The sequence below is a fragment of the Ischnura elegans genome, chromosome 5, assembly GCF_921293095.1.
Source record: "Ischnura elegans chromosome 5, ioIscEleg1.1, whole genome shotgun sequence".
Lineage (NCBI taxonomy): Eukaryota > Metazoa > Arthropoda > Insecta > Odonata > Coenagrionidae > Ischnura > Ischnura elegans.
This window is the reverse complement of record NC_060250.1, coordinates 84,443,532-84,468,561: the sequence shown is the minus strand read 5'-3', so window position 1 is coordinate 84,468,561 and position 25,030 is coordinate 84,443,532. Positions and strand designations below refer to the sequence as shown.

General features: G+C 36.2%; 2 protein-coding genes across 3 annotated transcripts in view; one reads left to right on the top strand and one right to left on the bottom strand.

Annotated features, from left to right (window-relative positions):
- LOC124159148 (protein spinster) overlaps positions 1-7,869 on the top strand; it is a 33,562-nt gene extending 25,693 nt beyond the window's left edge. Inside the window, exon 9 of one of the 2 annotated variants that reach the window (XM_046534739.1) lies at positions 1,492-7,869. In XM_046534739.1, coding sequence (XP_046390695.1) covers positions 1,492-1,577 — 86 coding nt within the window. In that variant the 3' untranslated portion in view covers positions 1,578-7,869. The remainder of the gene's footprint in view (positions 1-1,491) is intronic. The other variant, XM_046534741.1, reaches the window with a different exon arrangement.
- Positions 7,870-15,404: 7,535 nt separating this feature from the next.
- LOC124159147 (neprilysin-1) overlaps positions 15,405-25,030 on the bottom strand; it is a 154,896-nt gene continuing 145,270 nt past the window's right edge. The window contains exons 10-13 of the mRNA XM_046534738.1: positions 23,934-24,096; positions 22,499-22,618; positions 21,740-21,936; positions 15,405-19,892 (exon numbers count right to left, since the gene is read on the bottom strand). Of these exons, the coding sequence (XP_046390694.1) occupies positions 19,620-19,892; positions 21,740-21,936; positions 22,499-22,618; positions 23,934-24,096 (753 nt within the window). The 3' untranslated portion in view covers positions 15,405-19,619. The remainder of the gene's footprint in view (positions 19,893-21,739; positions 21,937-22,498; positions 22,619-23,933; positions 24,097-25,030) is intronic.

Sequence of the window (25,030 nt, the reverse complement as noted above, 5' to 3'; positions counted from 1 at the left end):
CTCTACGTTTGATAACCGATTACTATATGCAGTATAAATGCCGCGGGATGCCCGCTCGTGGCAGAAAAATTAGCGCGCCCTCCGGAGCGAAAAACCCCCGCGCTATCTTTTCCATGTTCACCTCTGGGGTATCGACGTGACGGCGCGATGCTTACAAGAAAAGCAAACAGGAGCATTTAAAAAATACGTCACTAAGGGAGAAACTCCTCTGCCTGCCGCTTGTTTTTGACCTAGGATTACAGATGACTGACTCACACTGAAAACCAAGGCCACTTACAAGGCCCTTAGACTTGCGACCGGTGAAGGGGAGGGGGGAAGATAAGAAGTTTGTGTAAGAGGCGCACCCTCATTTTCGGCTGCAATTTCTGGGAAAAAAGGTGCGCCTCTTACACACGCTTATACGGTATATTATTTTCCTTAACTCATGAAAATCCCATCCTTAGAACAAGAGCATCCCTTTTGATTGTCTTCTCTATACATACATCTTAGAACTGTGCATGTGTACAAGTTGTCCTGCTGCTTTATTTTGTCTCAGCATCATTTTTACATCAATTGGTTTCTTGTTTTTGAATAGTTATGAAAATGAGAATTGTTCATTATAGATGTTATTGGGCTCATAACAAAATATCTGAATCTTCCTTACAAACCTGCACAAAGGCTATCAAATATTAAACCGAAGTAAATGATGAACTGGGTCACATGGGTAGGTTATTATGCAGAAAAATCATAGCCTCTTGTGGGAAGTCTTGGAACAAGTTATTGTACTTGGTGAAAATTTTTGTTTTGCTGTGGTCTTACTTGAATTTCAACATGACATTTCCTTTGTGACTTTTTTAAATATTTAAAGCTGTCAGGCATTGAATAAAAAATCATAAGTGAGAAGAAATTACTCAGACAAAATATTTTATGTGCTTCACGGGTAATCATTGGCTCCATATGGCCATTATTATGTATTTGAAGCTTTTCTCGCTTGACATGATGTGATAAAGAGTAATTTTCTAAAATAAGTTTTGTTTAGATTCACCATTTTGCATATTCATAATTCATAAGTATAAATTATATTGTGCCATTAATGTTGAATCGTTTTGAAGAGATTGGTTAAGAGTTGGGCAAAGGATGCATTGAGGCATAATTCTTATTTGGTTATATCGATCTAGGAATACAAGGTATTCTTGCTCCATTGCATTCTAAATTATGAGCCCATGAAGGTTAGTTTAGAAGTACATTATGTAGGCAGGCTGAATGAGGTGTTTATTGAACTTAAATAAATTTCAGAATATCAAGGGTCCGGTGTTTTATCCATATTTTTCATGCAAATATATGTATGAAAAGAGTAGCTCATCATAAAAATCTAATAGACTATTAGCCAATATATCTCTATAGGGTCAAAAAGCTAAGGGAATCAACAAGAGTTCTTTTAAGTCTTAATTATCATACTGATACATATGTGCCTCAATTTTTCCCTAATGTTTGTGTCCTAATTTTTTCTAGGGAGTGAGAATGAACAGCCCCGACATCATTACGCTGATGACCCTGGTTCCTACAGTCCAGTCCTATCTATCAACTTGGTTACATGAGTGGCCTTGTCTGATGAGCAAAGCTGAAAGTCAAAACGAAAGGATACTCAAAGGAGTGTATTGGTGCTATGTAATTTGTATTCGCATCATGCGTGATGGCAGCTATTTTGTGAAAATTGGATGACACTTTTGAAGGGTATCTGGGTTTTGTACAGGCTCACGTTAAAGGGACCAAGACATCATGATAATTTCCTTGCTTGGTGTGGGGAAAGCCTCCTTCACAAGCTATATAGCTTGTTTGCTCCTAATACATTACCTCCCTTTTGCCCATCACATAGGCCAGGCTAGCCAACAGTCTGCGCACTTCATTTTATTGAAAATTTTAAGATTCCAAAAAGTATGTATATAAAGCTACATATATTTTGTACTCTAATGGCCAAAATTAAGGAAAACTGATAGTATTTTATATGCTTTTCATACAAGAGGATTAGAGATTTACCCTAATACTTGGTTAAATTGGAAGTATACAGCAAGTTGCTTTCTTTTTAAGTCCCTGTAGATTAATAATGAAGTGTTCAGGAGAGCCAGGTATATGTTATTCATAATTTTTATTTAGTTTACAAATATGTGTTTAAACTTGCCAGTAAATATGAGTAAAATTCAGTTCATTTTGGTTTTTGAGCTGTATTTACTGTATTATGGTGGAATCTTGTCTCACGTAATACTGTTTTAGACATGCTATATTTTCCAGCTATTTAAGATTCACCCTTGTTTTCATCTCATTCGGTTGGGCAAAACTATGTATGTAATCTTTCCTTTCCACTTTGATATCATTTACTATGAAATGAAGAAGTAATCATGTGTCAAGGCATGTGGAGAAGTACAATGCAATGGTGTGATCCATTGCTTGTTTTAGCTTTTTTTACCTCCATCTTGATTTCTGCTTCATTTCTTTAGGATCGTGTGGGCTCTAATGAGTCTCGCAATGAACTCCACCCAACAATAGTTGGTACACTGCTTTTACCTCATGGGCAGGCTATAGAAAGACAAATGAAGAGTTTGCTCAGTATCGCTTTTTACCCTCTATACTTGGGCACTCTCCATCGGCCAATAAAAATATTTTTATGTATTTATTAAATTTAAAAAAATATATTTAAAATTAGTAATGTGATGTTAGGGTCCGCTGCAAAGAGGATTCCTCTCGCAACACTTCAGGGAATGCCACTTAAAGACTCTGTGATGTATAAGGGTTGAAATGGAATTATTTATGGTTATTACTACCTATTGTAATCACCATTAGTTGTCACTATTCTTTAGTTGTTATGTTTGGGTTGGTAAACTCGTAGGATCTCAAAAGTTGACTGTATTCATTCTGGTCATTCTCTTGAAGTGGCATCGTCTCCCTTTCAACTCTTTGACCTCGGTTTGAATGGATTTGTAGCGCTGAATTAAACCACGCAATATTATTGCAAAATGGCGTGCCAACCTAGTTTAGGTGGCTGGGTCACGAGTTAATTTGGGACCTACTCTTTATTCGCAATTAATACCGGCTACGCCGTAAAAACAGGAAAACTTGGGGTCTTCAGGAACTAGGGAAATGAGGAATGGTTACAGAAGCCCATTCACCCCTATGTTGGTGCAATTCTTCATAAATGATGACGTCATCTTTGTTTTTTTTATGGAAAAGGGGGAGGAGTTCTTACTGGCTGGAAGATATGGTAAATTTAGTGTACAGTGTAGCCTTAATTATTTCTCAATCAATTATTTGTTTATTGTATCAGCCGTGTATAACCTCCCAAGCAAGTCCACTGAAACACCTCCCTACTATCCCTTTCCAAACCTCAACTATTGTCCTCCTATCAAAATTACCTATGTAAAATCATCTAGGTTTTCAATAGTATGGGCCCCTAAAGATGTAGAAATAGCATAAAAAAGAAACCAAAGCAATTATTGCTAGGAAAATAATTGAGAGTAGATTCATCTCCTTCAATTATCCAGATGGGCTAACCATTTCACTAGGACAAGTAATCGAAGCTCTACTGTATTATTTGTTCTATTGTAACCAGGTGCCAGTCGATATCTTTGTACAATTGAGAGGCCTGATTATTTTCCTTTTGCAGTCATGCCCTATATTCCTATGTAAGATATATTGGTGAGATACCACAACACTATGGTATAGTGTTATGGTTGCTCTCATTTAAAACTGACAAGTCTGATGAGAAAAAGTTAATGCATAACTTGAGCTGTGTGCATCATGGCAAATGAAATTTGTAGGATAGTTAATTGCATGAAGTGCTGGTTTTATCCTAGTCATTACTGATGAATGTGTGAATTTCTAAATTTTATTACTGTGGCAGTTGATTTTGATGTATGTTGCTTTTCAAAAATTGCTTCTCTGTATCAATATTTATATTAGGCTTTATTATTTTAAGTAATATTTCATTGTGAAATCTTAAGTCTTACCAAAGGTTGAACCATTTGTGAAACTTAGTGTATGATGTAATGTCATGGAACCACCATGCCATTGAGAATCTTTATATTTTTTTTCTTGGGCCAGTTTCAGAATGTTTTACTCTCTGTTGAACAATTGGATGCTATGCTGGTGGGCTGCTTTTGTTTGTAATTTTTGGAGGAATTATCTTTCTTTTTGCATTTTATCACTCATATTTACTCCTTTCAAACTACAACAAATTCCATATTATGAGATTTAATTCTTTAATAATGTATAATAAGGAATAACACTGAGCTGTTCACTTTTCTTGATGTAACCTCATCTATTCTTTGCATTAATGTTGACTTAGATTTGTTACCCTTGCCATGGTGGTCATTTTTCGTGCATTGATTTTCAATGGATTCAAGGATCGTTTATGTTTGACATTTTTTTAACACTCTCCTCACTCAAAATTCCTGCCACCTTGGTGGGTATTGCTTTTCCTTAATTTTTTTTAATTCGGTGGTAAGGATAGGTTGTTTACACTTTTTTATCAATTCATATTTGAGTTAATTTCCTGGCATTGGTTCTCAGTCCTGGTTCATAATCAAGTGTTTCATTTTCATTCTGGATTCTCACTGGTCAAGGAAGTCATGAAAATCTCAGAGAAATCAGGTTATGGTAGGAAAAAATTCCTTAAAGATGAAAATCCGTGTAAAAAAATTGACGAAGGAAAATTGGTTTATTGGTAATGCCTGTCATTATTTTATTTACAAAACCTATGATTGATTGCCATCTTAGTGTTGTGAATGTTCAAATTATTTTACGAGTGATTCATTTCATGAGATCACTCAACTTCAATGAATAATGCTTGGATAAGATTTCAGACTGGGTTTAGTCAAGTGTTTTGGCTATAGTTCGAGTTATAGCTTTAAGCTGAAAAACTAGTGGAACTGAGAACTGAGGAACCAAACCTACCCATTTCATAGATAATGTACGATCCACTTTTATTTTTGACTGTGTACTATTCCCCTCTTCAAAAACCTCTTGGACCTATTTAATTGCAGTTTCAATTTAATATTTATGGCCAAAAATGATGCTAAGCACCATTTCTCCCTCTCCTCTACTTCCCTCATAAAGTGGTCTCTATTCCGTTGCAATTCAATTATTTAAAATGTTTTTGACGGGATTACATAAAAAGTTCACCAGATCCAATATGTTTGTTGAACTTTTTATGTAATCCTGTCATTATCTAAATTGTTGAAGTTCAGTTTTGTAGTCAGTTGACGTAGCTACTGGTATTTGTTTTATTCCGAAAAATTTTGTCAATCAGATAAGGAAATACACCAATTAATATCATACTCTTGGTAATGAGGAAGCAAATACATGTAGGAACTTTAAATTGTAATTCTTGAGCTTTTGACAAGGAGACTGCACATTTAAAGTTTTGATACAAATGCGTTTGTTTCTTCTCCCAGGTATAACTGTCTCGAATAATATTAGTGCCAACTCTTTCATAATTAACAACCGTCTAGTGCTCATTTTCAAATTCAAGAAATTTAAGCTCCCTAAGTTTTGTTAAAATTGAATGTGAAGCATTGAATAATGATATTCACTCAGTTGAAGCTATATCTGCCATTATTATTTTCTTACGTACTTAACATGGCCATTTTCATTCTTTGAAGTTTCCATTGTAATGATAAATTCTCAATGGTTGTGATAAATGCCTCTGGCACTACTATAATGGTGATTTGATATACTGTAAGAAAATCAAAAACTAAGGGCTGGGCAAATTTTTTATTTTTTTGTTAAAAAACTTGGCCTTGACTGGAACAATTCGGTCCAATATTTGGAACAAAATGCTTGGGTAATTTGTAAATAGTTGCCATTTAAGTGTTTTTTTCTCAAAATATTTAATATGAATGGAATAGAGATATTTTGTGGAGAAAAGCCTTGTTAACAAACAGTTATGTTTCTATTTTCTGCACAATATATAAATGAGACTAGAGAATCGGTATAGATGTTTTCTTTAATTTCTCATTGGCCACTTTCCTCCCCAACCCCCCATAAACATTCCCTTTAGGAGGACTTGGTACTTTGAAAACCATTTCGATTTTATTAACAATCAGTGCATTATTCATGATTCAATTTAGTATTCCATATGTTGCATGTTCTGTAATTATTGCAGACATATTCCTTAATAACCAATGTGATATTGAATCATGAAGTCAACTACATTATTCAGTTTCCAAATGGATGTTGTCATAGTCAGTCTCAACTTCCCTCTAGGACTTCTGTTGAAATGAATCCAAATTGAGAAAGGTTAAAATTTCCGTATGTGATTTAGTGTGTAATTGTTCTTAGTTCTCAGTTTCTTTTTCTTTCAAATCAAGGATAATATTCTTAGTATGGCTATAGCCCGTGGTATATTCAGGTAATTGGAATTTTTATTGTTACCTTTGTATGCTTCTTAACTGAAGTTGGAATCTAAAAAAATCAGTCTGTAATTGATGACCACTGGAGGTAGTTGTGTACTTTATAATTTCTTTGGTTAATAGCAGAAAGTACTTTGTGGGAATACATATTTGGTATGGCACTTTTTTCAATGTATTTTTTTGCACTCACTTTTATGGATGTATGCTTAAGAAAGCATTTGCCCTGACTAACAATGAATGACAAGTTGTATGATCACTTGACCAGCTGTAAGAACTACCGAACAAAAGATATGGTATGGTATGAACCTTGCTCCAGTTCTATTAACATATTTATTTGTTTACTCTAAAACTTAAAGATTTTTTGCCAACTTGATAGTGATGGAGGAATGTCAAATAATTTCAATTAGCCATGCCTGTTACAATTTTTTCCTTGCTCCTGAAATATCCCACATCGTTTTGTAGACCCCATAAAGAATCCTTTTACATCCTATTGATCTTTGCTTTGGACTTTGAATCCTCTTAGTGTATACGAGAAATTCATTTCCAACTAGTAGAAGAAGTATTTCATTGTAGATCTCCTATGTGGAAAATAATATGTATATTAGGTTTGATATGCCGAATCCAAATTTATTTGTATGTCTTTATTGACCTAATGCATTTTGTACAATTTGGTGATGCAAAGAGGAAAGCTATATCATGAATGTTAACTTAATGGAGAGTTTTCTTGGGGATGTTTCAGTATCTTTAATATAACTCCCCAAAGGGTATGTTACTTGATAGAGATGCTTAAGACTGATAATATCATTAACTTAAATATTTAGCCATAGGAAAACTTATTATTGGTTATAATTGAGTGAGGCAACAAGGTTTTGTGATCTCTCACTGAGATGTATGTCAGGTTATTGGCAAAAATGGATTCAGAAACATATAAGTTTATGGCCTTCGATTTTTAATTCTGAAAAGACTGACAAGTGTACAACCTAGCTTCAGGAAGGTTAAACTGCAGTAATATTTTTTCTTTATGGTTGGTTAGCGCCTTGTACTTCTACTGCAGTGTTGATGGTGGCTATAAGCTATGGAAAATTAAGTCTGCTCGTATTTTAATTATGCTCTAACAATAATTGGACTACATGCTCTGTAATTATTGCAGATATATTCCTTAATAGCTAATGTGTAATTGAATATCATGCAGTCCCAAAGGAGAATCAATGCAATTATTTTTAAGGGTTTTAAATGTGAGCCTTTTATAACAAAGTTGAGAAAAGTTCCATCATTGATTTATTTGTAGTTAATTTTGTGCCCCCTCTATCAAGATACCTCCTGGTTTAATTCTTATTGCTATACATTTGCTGGCCATTGGTATTTGTCCTCATTCTAATGCTTGCATACTATTTTATAATATTTTATGTTTTATCTGTTTTGTTTGAAAAAAGTAATGTGTACTGTACCAATGTTGTTAATACATCACTATGTTAACCAAAATTCATACATCCTCATTTTACTTCAAAGTTTTGTTGATATTTTGTTTAATGTGTGTGAAACGCCATATTTATTGCCTTTAATATTGCCATGTCTCAGATATTTGGCCCACTGGGGTCATATCTCGGTGTATCTTGGGCCGTACCTGACTTAGTGAGGCTGTAGTAGGGCCCTACCTGAGTTAGTAAGTGGCCCTGTTAATTTAATGTTTGACTTTTTTACGCTAGTAGTTGCAGATTACCAGGGATAGATCTTGTAATATGTATTAACCTTTTCGCGCCGAGCTTCTTCGCGGGAAGTTGCTTTTGGCTCTACGAAGGGTTTGAGATTTTCTTTTTCGCCCCGTACGGAGTTTTTTTTCGGCTCGGAACTGACCAGGTAGTCACTTCCTCCCCTTAATGACCTTTCCTAGTGGGGATAATCCTCGACCCTTTTCCCCGAGAGCAGCCCATCCCGGCGTACTTTTGCGGTCAGTTAATTGTTACCAGTGCAATTTTAATTTTTTTAAATTGTTACTGTTGCATTAAATGTCAGTTCATCAATGTATTCCTTTCATTTTGCAATGTCTGTAGAACTTTTAAACGAAGTTCTACGGTTATTTTTAGGGTTTTCAGCAAAACGGCATTATATCATAGACCAACAAATACTTTAAAGGGAATGAAATCTTTCAATGTTCCTAGCTTACTTCTAGGTATTTACGATTTATGATATTAACATAATTTAGATCCATGATGCCAAAATCCACACTCCTCATTTGCGTCTGCTCTCCAGTTCTCTGAAAACATGAGAATGATACATTTAGAATTTTTTTAGAAGAATATTTTTCCGAAAAATTCTCATAAAACTACTTGAATCATACAAATTTGTTGTTTGAAACGGCTAAATATTATTTTAAAGCAAATTTGCTTGTATAAATATATGAAAAAAATGAAAAAAAATCCTTGCAGGAGGAGGAAGGGGAATGCATACAGAACATTTATGGTTAAATTTGAATACACGCCAAGAAAATTTTGAAAAGAAAATGAGCTATTCCGAGAAGAATGAGGTTATCATCTTCCACAGACATATTTCAGTAGGAGGATACTTGCACCAATATACTCTTGGGTGTGCCAGTTGGAGGATGATAAGTTTTTCCTAGGAAACATTAATGCGCTAATGTGTCCCAAAATAAGCCTGTGAGGGGCACAATGCAGACCACCTGGATCCTGACCAGAGAAGCAAGATGTGAGAGTAATTACCTGGGTGGTGCATTTCTCTTTCATTCATGGTATGGGCTGCATCGCACAGCAGGGTTCCACAGAAACCATCCCTGGTATAGGTAGCGGAATGCGTACAGATAGTTAACGGCTAAATTTGAATACACGCCAAGAAAATTTTGAAAAGAAAATGAGCTATTCCGAGAAGAGTGAGGTTATCACCTTCCACGTACATATTTCAGTAGGAGAATACTTACACCAATATACTCTTGGGTCTTCCAGTTGGAGGATAATAAGTTTTTCCAAGAAAACATTAATGCGCTAATGTGTCCCGAACTAACTCTGTGAGGTGCAACCTGACCAGAGATCCAAGATATGAGAGTAACTACCTGGGTAGAGCAGTTGTCTTTCCTGCAATGGTATGGAATGCTTCTCACAACATGTGTCTACGTAAAACATTCCTTATCATACATTATTTACGAATTTTTAGGATATGCATTAATCAGTATTTATAGCGAAATTCGTTTATAATACCTTTGTATTCAAAGGTTGGTAAGAGGTTATTAAAAATAGTCGCTGTAATTTTGGCTCACGACAAAGAACTGAGAGAATCACATTTTATTACATTACGAGGGCTTTTTTTCATAGAAGTTAAATCGAATATTCTATTGAATTTCACCGCAAATGTACATCTAGAATGTAGCTAACAAAATAACGTATATTTTTAGATGTAAATCATTACAATATCGCTCCTACAAACTTGCTAGTGAGTTATAAAAATAACAATTAAACATCTAACCGTAGCGTCTCCAAAAATTGTTCTAGGTGATGATCAACTCCGTTAATATGAACGCTAGAATTCCGTTTAAAATTTGGAACCAATCAGCAGAACATACAGAATGTAATTCCTCGCATTGATTTTCAATAAATGCAACATGAACGTTTTTAGTTATTTTAACTTATAAACAAATAAGTGACCATGAGCACCTTCCTCGAGTGGGTCACTCAGTGCCGGGATGGGCCGAGATAATCCCCACGCGGACAATAGGAAAGGGTCGGACCTCTCATGCCGAGAGACCCTAATGGCGGTTGGGACCCACTTGGCATGCTTGACCGCGAAATCGTGAAAACACGGCCTTTGGCCTTTTGCTTCGAAAACGTCAAGCCGTGATAATCCGGCCTTCCTTCTTTAGCATCAGAAAATTCAGGCCGTGAAATCACGCCCTGCGTAGGGAAGAGGTTAATGGAGTTAATGGAAAAACATGAGAACAATATTATAAAATTTCATGATAATCTTGATGATGAATAGAAATGATGATTTAACATCAAATACTTCACCTCACAATGACTGTACATTTGTCATGTATTAAGACTCATAGGATCCGAATCAAGGAGGAAGTGAATGAAAAAAAAGAGGGAATTCCGGGAAAGAAAATGAACATGGAAGGCGGGTAAGCTTTTTTACCCTCTAATATTCCTCCCTTAACTCCTTTACCACATTCATATCTATTCAATTCTTTTCAACCTTCGTCCTCTGAGAATACTTCGCCTCGCAGGCATCGGGAGGCACATGCCAATCTCGAGACCATTAGACCATATCGATGGCTAAGTTCTATCAACACGTATCTCAAAAATAGCAACTTTTCAGGAGAGCAAAAAAAAAAGATTGTTTTTTTAATTGTATATAATTTTCATTGAAATCAAAAACCAAAAATACATAAAACTGAAAAAGAAGCATATATTTGCTAACAAAGAGCTGTTTTTTGCTTGAATTTTATTTTTTATTAACAGTATTACAAGTATTAACTCAGACCGGCCAAATTTTGAGATGTGTTGTTAGAATGTAGCCATAGTGATATCCAAAAGCATTGCAAGCACAAAAGCGGCATAAAAACTGAAATTGGTCTGAAATATTTACTATTTCCCCCCACACAAAGAAACTGAACGCAAATATGCCTAAAAACAAGGTAAAGGTTTACAGTACCGAATGGCAGTTTGTGGATGGCAAGCGGAAATTCACAGGAAAAACTGATAATGACTATGAAGGTTGTGGAAAATTATTCTAAGATCCACTTAGTTGATTGGATAATACGTGTTGTGAACGTAAAATATGGAGGAAAGAACCTTGCACCACGTATTCTGGAAAGAGAAACATCACATGGGAAAAATAATATATTAAATTTTTCGATTTTTGACCCTCCCCCCCATAAACGGCATTTGAGCGAGGGTTAGGGATTCACGTAGAGGTCTCAAATGTTTTAGGCCTAATTTTTGATCAGTTCTACAACTTCTTTTCAGTGGGCCAGATGGATTCGAAAAAAATCAATTTTTCCCATCTTTACACCTAGGCCTTGCTTAGCGCAAGGCATGCATTCCTTGCGATCTTTGCGCTAATCGAATTTTCGAGGTGAGACCATTTTTACATTGGGAGGATAGGGATGTGTTGCCGGTAGTGCACTGTCGGCGTCAAAATGATATGCGTAGTATGTACGCAATTTCAAATAAAATTTCGATCTAAATTCTGATCTATTTTTTGTGTCATGAGAAATTAAAAATATGGACACGCCAGTGCAATAAATGACTCCGCGCACACTAAAATTAGCCGTTTTGTCAACTTCATGAACTTAGTAATTCAACCTAGGTAAAGCTACTACGTCTGCAGCATTCATCTTCCACAATAAGTTGCAAATATTAATGGAGATAAAAAAAATGGCTCTAGGTTATTTTTATAACGCTTAATTTGTTGTTCATCAACGAATATGTTTCAACGTTATCTATGTCCCACAGTTTGCCCCGGAAGAAAAAATAAAACTGGTACAAACAATTTTTAATACATTTTGAATTTTTCTATGATCCGAAAATTAGAGATGGGTCGAATAGCAGATTTCTCGAATTCGAATATTAAATCATTGCTCGAATATTCGAATACCTCGAATACTAAATGCGGGAATGCTTGACTCGGTTGCCTATGCAGCAGGAAACAAGATTTTGGGGAGTAATTTTGATTTCCTTTAAAGGATTCGAACAGGAATTTAGCTGATTAATGGAATATTTTAATTTTATGGAAACAATTGGGCATATTGTTGATTCAACTAATATCTATTTCAAATATTCTAAGGGGACACACCACCTCAGAAAAATGATTGCATGGCGTCTCGGCATTTACACTACGATGGATTTCTGTCTGATGTATACATTCTTATCTACCAAACGCCATTTCAGCGGCACGCCCCTCTGATACTCGGCTTTGTCTAACTTCTTATTTTCAACAGGTAGCTCGCTTTACCTCCACTCCTGCTGTCAAGTGCTAGCGGACAAAGCGATGCGTTTTGCAAAAATACACGCGCTTCTCCACCAGATTTTCTTCGATTATTTTCAGTCCATCTTTGGATTTTCTCACGAGATAAGAAGATGATTTAGAATTTCTATCAGGGAGAAACCAAGTATCCTGAGAAAATATCCCATCGTCTGTGACTGTAGCAATAGAGATTTATAGCACAACTCATAAATTTTAACTTGATATATATGTTTTAGGAAAAAAATAACGCATCAACTTCCAAGAAGCTCTGCTGCTCATATCGAGTCTCGCCAGAATGCTAAGTCTCCGCCGTATTTTGACATTTATTTCCTCGCGTAAAATGCTTAAATAAGTTCAGAAATCCGGATACTATTCGCACATCTCTACCGAAAACACATGATTTTATACAGCATATATTATATGAGGAAATTATGAAAATGCGTCAGGGTTAACTATTACTGCATTGCCGCAAGTCTTGCGCATGCAACTAAAAAAAAAATTCGGGTGAACTGCGACTGAAGCGATTTCCTTCGAGCTTCAGGAAGCTTCTAGACGATCAATAAATCAAACTATTAAGTAAATCAATCGTAAATGCTAAACGTTCTTATTACTTAATTTTTCCCAGTAAAGTTGCCCCTCTTTTCATTAGTTCAAGAATTTTTCGTCAGTAATTTCGCTCAAACCAATCGATAGAATGAATGTAAACAACGACTGAAAATTTACCTTTTAAATCCTTAGCCTGATAATGCTATTTACATCCTCCTTTGATACCAATGTGCTCGGTTTCGATGGTTCATTACCGAGAAACCCTTGCCTTCCCCCCGCCATGCCCCACGTCCAAACCCAAGGTGAGTGCGCTAAGAAAAGAAAGTTTAGCGCGGCCTCAAGGAGACAATGCACATGAGAGACAGTGCGAGGCCAAAACTTCCCTGAAAATGCACAAGAAAGATTGTAAAGATTTCCAACCCTTGCCTGCCTTCAAACCCCTACGAACGGTTTCGGTGATTCCGACTCATTAACTTTGAGACACTCACCTCGCTTCCCTAGGCGCCCAGCTCGTGGCTATCTTTCATATAATCCCATCTACGATGGCCAAATGTTTTCGCCTTTCTTTGCTGTTTTCTAAGAAGACCTTTAATATTGGAATTTTCGCCTATTTTAATTGTCATCAGTTACCCTACACTCCTTTCATAACTCCGAAAGGACAAAATCTGTGACATTTGCGGCTATTATCTCCCCGGCGAGAATAACATGAAAGGTGTCCCTGTAATTTACCCTACTTGACTTGAGAAGTTGCTGTTGGCGGACGACTACTCACCCTCCTTCACAATGTTTTGTTTACCATTAGCTGCCTTTGTGCTCAGAGAAAAGAGGATGATCGGAGGGGGTGCATCACGACTAGGCAGCCGTTGAGGGGAGGCCAGCCGTTCAAGGGACAGTCAACAACCACGAAAGCTTAAGAATATGATGAATAACGTAAACAAATTCTAATGATACCTTTTACGAGCACACCTCCTGACCTAACATACGACACTAGTAGCTGGCTTCGAAAATGCCCTTTTTTTGAGGAAAAATGACGTCACAGAGGCCAAAATCTGCGAGATTTCTACTTGTATCTCCACGGCGAGAATAGCATGCAAGAAGGTGTCCCTGTAAGTCACCCCACTTGACATGAGAATTTTCTGTTGGCGGACGACTACTCACCCTCCTTCACAATGTTTTGTTTACCATTAGCTGCCTTCGTGGTCAGTGGAAAGATTATGAGCGGAGGGGGTGCATCACGACTAGCCAGCCGTCGAGGGGAGGCCAGCCGTTCAAGGGACAGTCAACAACCACGAAAGCTTAAGAACATGATGAATAACGTAAACAAATTCTAATGATACCTTTTACGAGCACACCTCCTGACCTTACATACGACACTAATAGCTGGCTTCGAAAATTCCCTTTTTTTAGGGAAAAATGACGTCACAGAGGCCAAAATCTGCGAGATAATCAGCTTTTATTTCAACGGCGAGAAGAATATGTAAGAAGGTAACCGCGTAAGTTGTTCTCCTAGACTAGAGGAGTTGCTTTCCGCAGTCGACTACTAATCCTCCTTCACAATGTTTTGTTAACCATTAGATGCCCTTGTGCCCCGAATGCATTTTTTAGAACAAAACTGATGTATATGTACCAAGGTAAAAAAATGCGAGATTTGAGGTTTGTTTCTCTTTGGTTAGAATAAAATATATGGAGCATTACTTTTCAGATAACCTCTATTGCTCTGTAAAAATGGCTCCCCTTGTACTTCTGGATATCTTAAGTCTGGGATGGACAAGACTAGATGACCAAACTTTATCGGTTGCCAGATGAAAATTCTTGCTCGGTGATTTCTAAAGATCCTCGCTGAGATTTTAGAGCATCTTGGAGAAGTTAGGGACGAAAATTGCCACTCAATGATGGTGGCTTTTTAGTTTATTCTTCCAGTGGATTTTCAAACGAGAACTGTAATTGAATCTTCTTGTTCTTCACAGATGTTCTTATTATTATTACAGCATTGTTTAATTTTGATGAGTTAAAAAATTATGATAATTTTTGGTTAAATTTTTATCAGGACTCTTCCACATATAATCTCAATACCTTCTCCATGAGGCAATTAAAATAATAAATTTTTATTCTCTTTTACTAAATTGAACATATATTTTTTTTTTTTACTCCTTGGTAATTTTTGGTTCAAATTTTATAATTGAACTAGCTCTTATATAGTGGTTCAAGGGTATGTATTTATTTTGAATGAAAAATTCTGTTTCTTACAGCATATTTATTTTGTAAAAAACATATTTACAAATATATTTAAAGACCATTTTGATTATTTTCAATTAATTAAAACAATTTAGATATATTGAACACTTAACATACATATTATTTCAAAGTATAGTTAAACATTGAATCATCGGAAATGCTTAATTGATAATGAGATAAATTATCATCATATGATCGCATTGAAAGAGATCAGCAGCATGATAAATGACTAGATACAATCAGTTTGACCCGTTTTTTACAATTCTAATTAGCACTTCCATCTGCAACACTCTTTATATAATTTTCACATTATAAAAGCTTTTCTCTCTTCCTGGTCATAGAATACCAGAGAAAGATTTTGTAATATGCAGTAATGGAGATAATGGAAAAACATGAGAATGATAATATAAAGTTTTATGATAATCTTGATGATGAATGGAGATGATGATTTAACCTCAAATACTTCACCTCACAATGACTGTACATTTGTTTCATTCAGAGAAAGCTTGACTAAGTTTGTTTGTTTTTCAATCGCAAATGGCCTCCAGGTCGGGGGCTTTGCTCTACAGAGGTCCTAAGCTCCTTGACCTAGGTCCCTAATGGGTTCTTTTCATGAGCCTGGGTTGTCAAATTAAGTTCAGTCCATGGGCCCACATCATTATCAGACCAACTTTGATTTCATGTATCACCACTGGATATTGACTTAGCAGCAGATTCTAGGATATAACTGTAACTCCTTAAGTTTCTTGGGTTCTCCTAGTCTCTTACAATTTAAATCCTAAGAAAGAGGTCTTCACATGATAGTTAATTTTATGAACAATTTATGGATATAACTTAGGACAAGTATGTAGCTCCCTTTACAGAGTCACCCATAAGGACAGGCAAAGTAGAAACATTCTAAGAAGAAAAACCATTTGCCTTGACCAGGATTTGAGTCCACATCCCACACATTTTGGGGGTCTGAGTGTAGCATCTAATGTCTAGCTTAATGATTGTTTCACTATGGAATCTTTGCTGCAGAAAGCATTTTTCTTAGAAAGATCAATAAGTACTATAATTTGAGCCCTAGGATAATTTTTTCCGTTCCCTTAGTTGATTTAATTATACTTGAAAAGTTAAAATGAAAAAAAGTAACTTTAAAAGTAATATATGACTTCTGCCAACAAAATATGCCTTAGAAAATGCAAAGCTTAATTTCAAAGATAATTTAACAAAATGGACTTGCAAATAATATGGTAATGCCTTGACACCTGAAACTTTTGACCTAACTCTTGAATCGTGCATCTTATGTACTTAAAAAAGCATTGTGTAGTTGAACATACAATAGTTGTAAACATAACATATTTCTTATATACAAGGAAAGAGTCTGCTGTAAGTAATGACATGCGGTATTTTGTGCTTATTCAACAAAAAAAGTGTTATCCTGATTACAAAAATGCTCTCAATGAGTATCCTAATAACAGAGTAAAAGATATATACATTATTATCACTTAGTATTATATTCCTTAATGAGTACTGACATTAGTTCATGGTCCCAGTAAAACTTGTAATGAAGGATTCTTAATGTTGTTATTCCATGTTTTTTGCACCTTTACTGAATATTGAAGATAAGTGATGCAGCGAGGAGATTTTTAATACTGAATTCTATTAACTGCGGAGATGGGCAAGTAAGTTATTGAGATGGAGAAGAAAACTAAAGAAATTTCTGGCATGCGAACCCCCAAGTGTTAATTGAGTGAGACCTGATGTTTTACGTTAATTTGCAAGGTGCAACTGTGTCTTCTGAAAATTTTGGTTGAGGGGAGATTTGAACCGTTTGAACCCAACATCTTCCCCCATCCCTTGCTTGCTGGGGCCTTGCAGTTGTTAGAAAGTCACACCCATGGAATGGGTATTGGTTCCTTGTGATGCTGTGTCCCCATAATGTGGACAAAAATAATATTTTAAATTTTAAAACACAATGACATGAAAGAGTAAAGTTGTTAAGAATGTAAGTTATAATTTTGTGACCAACAGTTGCTCTCAACTTTTGAAAGTAACACTCTCATCCTACTTTTCCAAAACTTTCCAGGAAACCCGAAATTGGCTCTTGTTAATCTGGAGGGTGTATAACATATTTCTTGGCCCTTGGTTAATCCTTTCATTGCAGCAAATGACAATTGACATTTTTGTTGCCTATCACTGGTAGTATTATGATGTTTCTTCACTGTGAAGGCTGAAGACATTCTGCAGCGAAACCTGTTTTTTAAATTTCTCCATGGATGCATTAACTGCAGAATGTCTATTCGAGGGAATACATGAGGGTATAAATGGCATGAATATTGTATTGTGATATTAAAAATCCAAGAATGTAATAAAAGAAGTTACCGATGAAAGAAGCAAAATTATTTGATTGTTCCTTGGCCGACCAGAGGCAATAAAAGCTTACTGTCTACTCAAAAGTTGAGACAGTGTTTGACAGACTCACTAAGTTGGAAATGCTGCATCTTGGTAACTAAATTAGCCAATGCAATCAAATACACTGAAATGAAAGGCAATTTATTCGTACGCTTCATAAATATCTTCCAAAATCATCAAAGCATTAACAATTTTTAATCCTGTTAACTTTGAAGAAAGGCTTGGTTATGAGACTATAGGATATGATTTGATTGCTCTAATTGAATGTTAATTCTTCCATGAATTCTAAATGTATGGATATAAGAGATGACACAATGTAAGAATGAAAAATTATAAATTCATTTCCTAACAATTATTTCGTCATCAAAATTGTTGTTAAATAAAAAAACTGTATGAACTAAAGAAAACTCATCATTACTTAAAATTTCGGAGGAAATAAATGTTGCACGCACCACTGATGAATGGAGGAGTAAATGCCACAGAAAATAATAACTTTGCTTTGTAATTTTTCCTCCTATTCTTTTTCATCAAATTTACTGTCCTTAGTGCTGGGCCAACTTTGGAAAAAAGAGCCATACTTAATTGAAGCTGGAAAAAAGTGCTGATGATATTTAGGAAACATCTAAAAATTTCCACTAACGTTCATTTCATTTCTAATAATAGAATAATTACAAAGATAAAGTACTTCAAACCAAAATGTCGTGATTTTGGCGAGGATATAATCATTATGCAATGATGTATTTGGATTCGCTAAATGTTGTGTTTAGTTAATAATGATAAATAAAGAAAGGGAATGTTACAAAGAGAGATGGCGATAGCATTTTGTGGTCAAGTGGTGAACGATTTCAGTTTTGGATTTATGCATGTCTACAGTGGGTGCTGTGGCCCCATCAGGGATCTCCAATGTTTTCAAAAGTAACCTTGAAAACTGAAAGAATAAGGTATTAAATCTAAACATTAATTCTGAAAATTCAAGATACAAAAGAAGTAAGCCCTATATATTCTTTAATGTAGATTTTATATTCAATAGGATATTTGCTTCACAATCATTCACGCAAGAGACTAAATTTTCATAAGGACTCTTGGATTCCACATTGAAAAATCCTAAACGCCTTCAATGGTGGCTATAGTGACAGATGAAAATGGTTGTTTACATAATTTTTGAAAAAGTGTTATGAAATATTTTTCCTAAAAACCATGACTTAATATTTGCATTTTAGCATGAATAACTTCTGTATTTGCAGCCAGAAAATGATAAATATATTCGAGATCAAAATATCATATGGTCACTCATCATTTCCAACCGGAAGGCAGATGTATCTCCATGTATAACCATGTTTGGTTTGCACCCCACTTAAATGAGCATTCAAATTAAGCTACTATAGATGCTGCCAAGAATATCATAGGATGAAATGGTTAAGATAAGGATTATGGAATGGAAATGACGCCAGCTATGAGTTCCTTGCAATGTTCCAATAATCTTGTAAAAGTTTATCCTATATGGGAGTAAAAAATTGGCATTCCATTTAGAAGATCAAATCTGAACATAAATCAGCAGAAGATTTGAATTGAGTTATGAAACTGACATTGGTAATCACTTTGCTTCACAATAATTCCTCTGTTGCAGAAGCTTCTACACATTACCATCCCAGAAAACACTTTTGATAATAAATCCACCACACTTCCCATGTCCCAAAATTCAACCTCTGTGCACTCCTTATATTTACTATTCTGCCAAAGTTGTAAATGATGGGAATATAAGCATGTACTGACTAAAGGTGTCAGCCAATTGTAAACCCACTTTCCCTGGAAAACACTCCTAGTGTAAAATATTTTCATTTGACGAGCTTGAGAATGAATCTCTTCTCTGACTAAATATGTATGTATACTTCGAAAAATTTCTGAGAACAATGAATTGAAATTTTTTCCATGCTGATTGCATTGGAAGGTTTTAAGTATGAAATATATTTCTATGAGATGAAGTACCTTCATCGGGATACCTCATGGAGCAGGCTCCAATATTCATGAGGGGGGCTAGCGCGTAGCCAGCAAGTTTTGCTTCCTGATACCACTCACAAACTATCCTCACCAGACAGAGCATTTGTCTGGGGGGTTCATGGGGTCATTGGGCGAACAGTTGTATGCAACCGCAAAGTCTTTAGAGTTGGAGAGAGGGCCAATGACACGCACTGGACCTGGGGAGTGCACTGATGACCTGATTTTGGTCAGTGCATCCTCCGGTCTCATGGAACCGCACCATATCTGGGCGTAGTTGAGGAAGAAAAGCTGGTCATGTGTGAGGTTGATGCCTGGCAGCCGTGGTTCCTCCCCATGCAACGAAACCCACTTTTTGTATGCCTGAAAAGAAATGACATTACAACAACCAGTAAGTTAATTGAAATCTTATGAATCAAAAACTGGTTTGGGATCTGAACATTACAGATGAGATCTGTGGCAAAGCGGGATGTTAAACCTTAGCCATCACATGCGTGGTGGGTGGCCTGTTTGGATGAAACTCTGTGTGGATAAGATAATTCTTAAAAATTGTGGGGCCCTACACTATGCTAAGTCTTAATGGGGAAAATTTTAGTAAGAAAAAGTGAAAGAAAAATCTAGGTTGAACGAGTCCGATGCCTCCTGTTGCTCAGTCATCATTCTGTCAATATTAATGAGGGGGGCTTGTATGTAGCCAACAACTTTTGCTTCCTGATACCAGTTACAAACTATCCTCACCAGGCAGATCATATTATTGGGGGTTCATGTGGCCATTGGATCAACAGTTGTATGCAACCGCCTTGTCATAGCTTTCTGTCACGCAAATTCCAAACTATGAAGGAACACAAAAATTCAATTCTAGCATGTTTTCAATATGATCAATTATCCAAAATCGCAATGATATAAGGCAAATAATAGCACTGCAGAGTTACTCTGTGCCAAAAAATGCAATGTCCATTTGTGTTGCAGCTACAATGGCTGAAAATCCACGCAGTCATGCTTTTCTCCCCTGACCTTACGAGAACTGTTGAACAAGACTGAGAGAAGCAAATGAGTTCACAGATATTAGCTAGCTTCAGTGATGACTAGCCAATCTAAATGCCACAGCCGTCTTCACTGGAGGGGATTGGTGAGGGAGGGCATGGGGAATGGAATTGCTACTAACAAAGATTCTCCAAAATGAATGATCCAATGCCTTGTTTTTGATTTTTTTACACTGTTTCTTCAGCAATATATGAAAGAACAGCCATCTTTACTTCAAATCATTTTCTGACCCTTTCTTAAGCCTTCTTAGTATTTTTCAGTTTGGTTTATTTAATGGCAAATCCAGAGATACTGGATGCTTCGCCACTCGAAGAGATAGTACCAGAAAAACTGACAATCGCTCCTTCCTTAGGGTTTTTCTCGTGAAAAATAGTCTCTATGTTTTAACCTTTACGTATCATTGCTGTTCATGAACGTACCAGTTCTCCCGACCATGTACCCAGTGAGAAATGGGTGGTGGAATCCACATGGAACCCACGTGGAATCTACGTTGACTCGTGGATATATGGTGGTGGTGGATATTGAGTGGTTGGACCCACGTGGAATCCACGTTGATTTCAAGTGGATTTGTGGTGATTAGCATAAAATGTTAAACAGAATTTCTAATTTGTGGAACTTAATTCTCTGGTGACATTGCGTCATTTATCATCCTGAAACCATGCTAGTTATGTGAAAATGTATTGCACATTCTATTTTTATATAATTCGTGGAAAGGCAGCCATGAGAGCACATGAAAAATCGTAGACACATATATAGAAGGTTTAGATATAGAGTGGTTGAGGTTTTAATGGTTTTAGGACAGCACCTACTGCTGTTTTAATTTTTCCACCAAATTTCCACGTGGGTTCCACGTTGATTCCACGACCAAAAACACGTGGTATCCACGTTACATTTCCACGTGGGTTCCACGTGGGTTCCACGTGGATTCCACCACCCATTTCTCACTGGGTAGCAAGTGCGACTTCAAACATTGAGAAGCAAAAGCATAATTGTGCCTGCCTTCAGTAAGACCATTTACCATAATACAGTGTCTACAATGACAATCACTACCTGTTACATTATACACAGTAATAAATACACAGTGAATAAAAAAGCAAATCATGACCTTAGCTTTAATAATTCTACTTAAGGATGATGAATTGACAAAAATGTGCAAAGAGTATTACCCTAAAGGATTGCTTGAGACCACCATTGTCAGCAATATTCTCTCCCTGGGTCATACGGCCATTCACGTACAAGTCCACTTCTTGCAATTTGAAGCGGGAGTACTGATCAATGATACATTGAGTTCGCTCCCTGAAGGCTTGGACAGTGGCATTGTTCCACCACTGCATCAAGTTGCCATCTTTGTCAAACTGACGTCCTAGAAATAATGATCACACTAAATAAGCTCAAGAATTCATTTATCCAATTCAGAATATCATTTCTCTGAGAGATTTGATGGTTACCACAGAAAATTTATTAAAAAACATTTATAATTAACATTTCCAGTTCATAAAAGATTTAAAAAAATCAAGATATGTTTTGGTCCCAAATCTGAAAGTTATCAGTAATTTAGTACTGATGCTCATATAACAACAAACTCTTATATCTTCAGCAATTGTTCCGTGAGATATTATCTCAGAGCAATCATATTAAAACACATGCTAATAGCTAATATAAGCTGCAGGTTCATAGGGAAATCTCTTTTAATTTTCATATTAGATCATGATGATCCTGAATGATCAGAACGATTTTTTTTAAGAATTTGAATATCCAATGATGGGAAAATACCTGAGAAAAAAAAGAATGAAATGTACTTTGAAGTTTATCTAAAATGACAGAAAACTACTTTAAAAGAAGTTTATCCATTTGATGAGTCAACTTTATGGTTCCTTATCATAAAAAAGGTTTAAAATATTTCATATTAGCAACAGTGTACTAACCTTTGTCATCAAAACCATGTGTGATTTCATGTCCTATTACAACACCTATCCCCCCATAGTTCAGGGACTTGGGAAAGTGCTGGCTGTAGAAAAGTGGCTGTAGAATGCCAGCGGGGAATACTGAAATGGGAGAAATCCAATACATTTTTAATATTATGCTAAATTTATCCCTAAAAAGGATTTTTTTAAGAGATAAAAATAATTTTAAGAGGATATATTTCTCACAGAAAAAATAATTTGTTGGCACATAAAAAAAGTTATCCCCTGAAGAAGTCTTTGAAATAAAATGAAGACAAAACAAAGAAATCTTAAACTCATTATAGCATCAGGTCATGGCTTTGAATACATTGACTTGGCACTCAGCACAAGCAGGGGTTGACAAAAATATCTATGTTACTGCTCTAAGATCAATGTAGAGGATATGTGTCAAACATGTTTGTCTTGATAATGATGCTATAGCCATCGAAATAGTTGACAGCAAATAAAAGTTTGTGGAACAGTACTGGGTTTTTGCTTCACCATGAATATCTCAACGCTTCCCAAGCTGAAGATCTTTCACACGACTTAGCCCTGACTACTTGGCTTTTTGGACTATGTTTTAGCCAATAGGTACATATTAAATATTGGGAGTGGCCTGTTGGGTAAGGGGAGTAAAATACCACTTCCTCTATATTTTGAGAGAATATATGGGGATGTGAGTATTCACATAATTTTGAATTTTTTGGAATTTAATTTTAGTTGTAATGTTCACTGGTCATGTAGATATGGAGAAAACTGCTGTGGAATGCTCCTGAGGGGTACTAAAACGTGCGTCAATCAGCAGTTATCCAGTTACTTCGGCAAGTGAAAGGATCCTCCTTGCCACTTGGCTTGCAAGTGAGGTGAGAGAGAGAAAGTGGGGCAAATGAGCACACTAGGCCAAGAAGCCAGTTGCCATGATTACCACCCGGTAGATGACATGTTTTGCTCTCCATTTCCCTTGCACAGTGAACTCTTGCACAACAGGGGCACAGTCAGGAATTAAGGCTGGGTGGGGTTTAGGTGCAACTAATACCGGGGTGTGTGGCGGTATGAAATACCCACCAGGATAAGCGGTAGGTGCGAGATTAATAAATTGCGGAATTTTAAAATAAATGGTTCAAAATGGTGAGTTTTACGGCTTTCTGAGGGATATTTTATTAATCCTTACACAATTCTATTTGTAATATCAATCCTATTAAGTAAAATGGATTAAATTTATATATTTCTCTGAGCTCGGGGGGGGGGTTTAATTCACAAAACACCCCCCTCGCTGCGCCGCTGTTGCACAATACATATTGTACATCGGCAAGTATCACCTGTGCTCCGACAGCCTATCTGCATCCTTCAGTCTGCCGTATACCAATTTGCACAAACAAAAACCCACTCGGCATATGATGAAAAATAAGATTCTTACCGATATCATTCTTATTTGGGTTGTAGAAGGCATTCACAACAGCCGGCTCGGTTGACCACTTGTCCTTGTTGACAGGCTGACGAAGCTTTTCTAGATTTTGTGAGGCATCAAACTTAAGGACGTTCAAGATGTTCTCTATAAAATGATCTTCTGTGATGTTCAACTGCATATATTAAAGAAGATATACAGGGCATGCATTTCAAGTCATAACTCATGGCTACCACAATCAATATATCAGTTAATGGATAGGGTAAAGTCAATTTTATAGTTGATTGGGGTGATTTTTTTTAATTTGGAGATGAAACTAGCACATCCATTAAAAACCAATGTATCTAATGTAAACTGTATTAAAATGTACATTTATATCAATATGAATTATCAGTGCTAATATCTGATGAATATCATACTACCTCGGAGCAATATATAAATATGTCTCAAAAGGACACATAGAATGCAGTTTGTGTATTCCTTTTGACTAACAATCATTATTGGGGTCTTGGCATACTTCTAAATTATCAGTGTAGATGATATGTGGTACAAGTATACAACACCATACGTACCCGGATGGTGTATCTGTGACAGAATACGGTGTGCTAGGAAGAGGGTAGAGTTTGTAAGAATGTGGAGAGGGGGGTATTTGAATCAATTTTGAAAGTTTCAGAATGCAAAGATGAAAGAGATGAAAGGGAAAAGGCAGTAAGTAATACATAAAAGTAGGTAACATCAGGGGCGTAGCCAGAAATTTTGTTCGGGGGGTCCAAAACCAGGGTGAAAAATTTTTGAAAAACGGGGTACTAAGTATTGAATTTTAAACTAATTTAACACTTTTCACAAACGAAAATACTTCATTTGTTAAAGAAATATTTTGTTAATTTATGATTTTTCAATATTTTGTTTTCTTTTGTGAGGAAAAATTATCGAGTTTTTATATTTCGGGGGGAGGGGGTCCGGACCCCCTGAACTCCACCTGGCTATGCAGGCCCATCGCGAGGCAACCAGGGCATTTTGGCCTGGGCGCAGCAAGTTGGGGGCGCACCGTGTTCGCCCTACTAAAATTTTTTTTTAATTTTGAGAAACAATGTTATCTACTGTGCTGC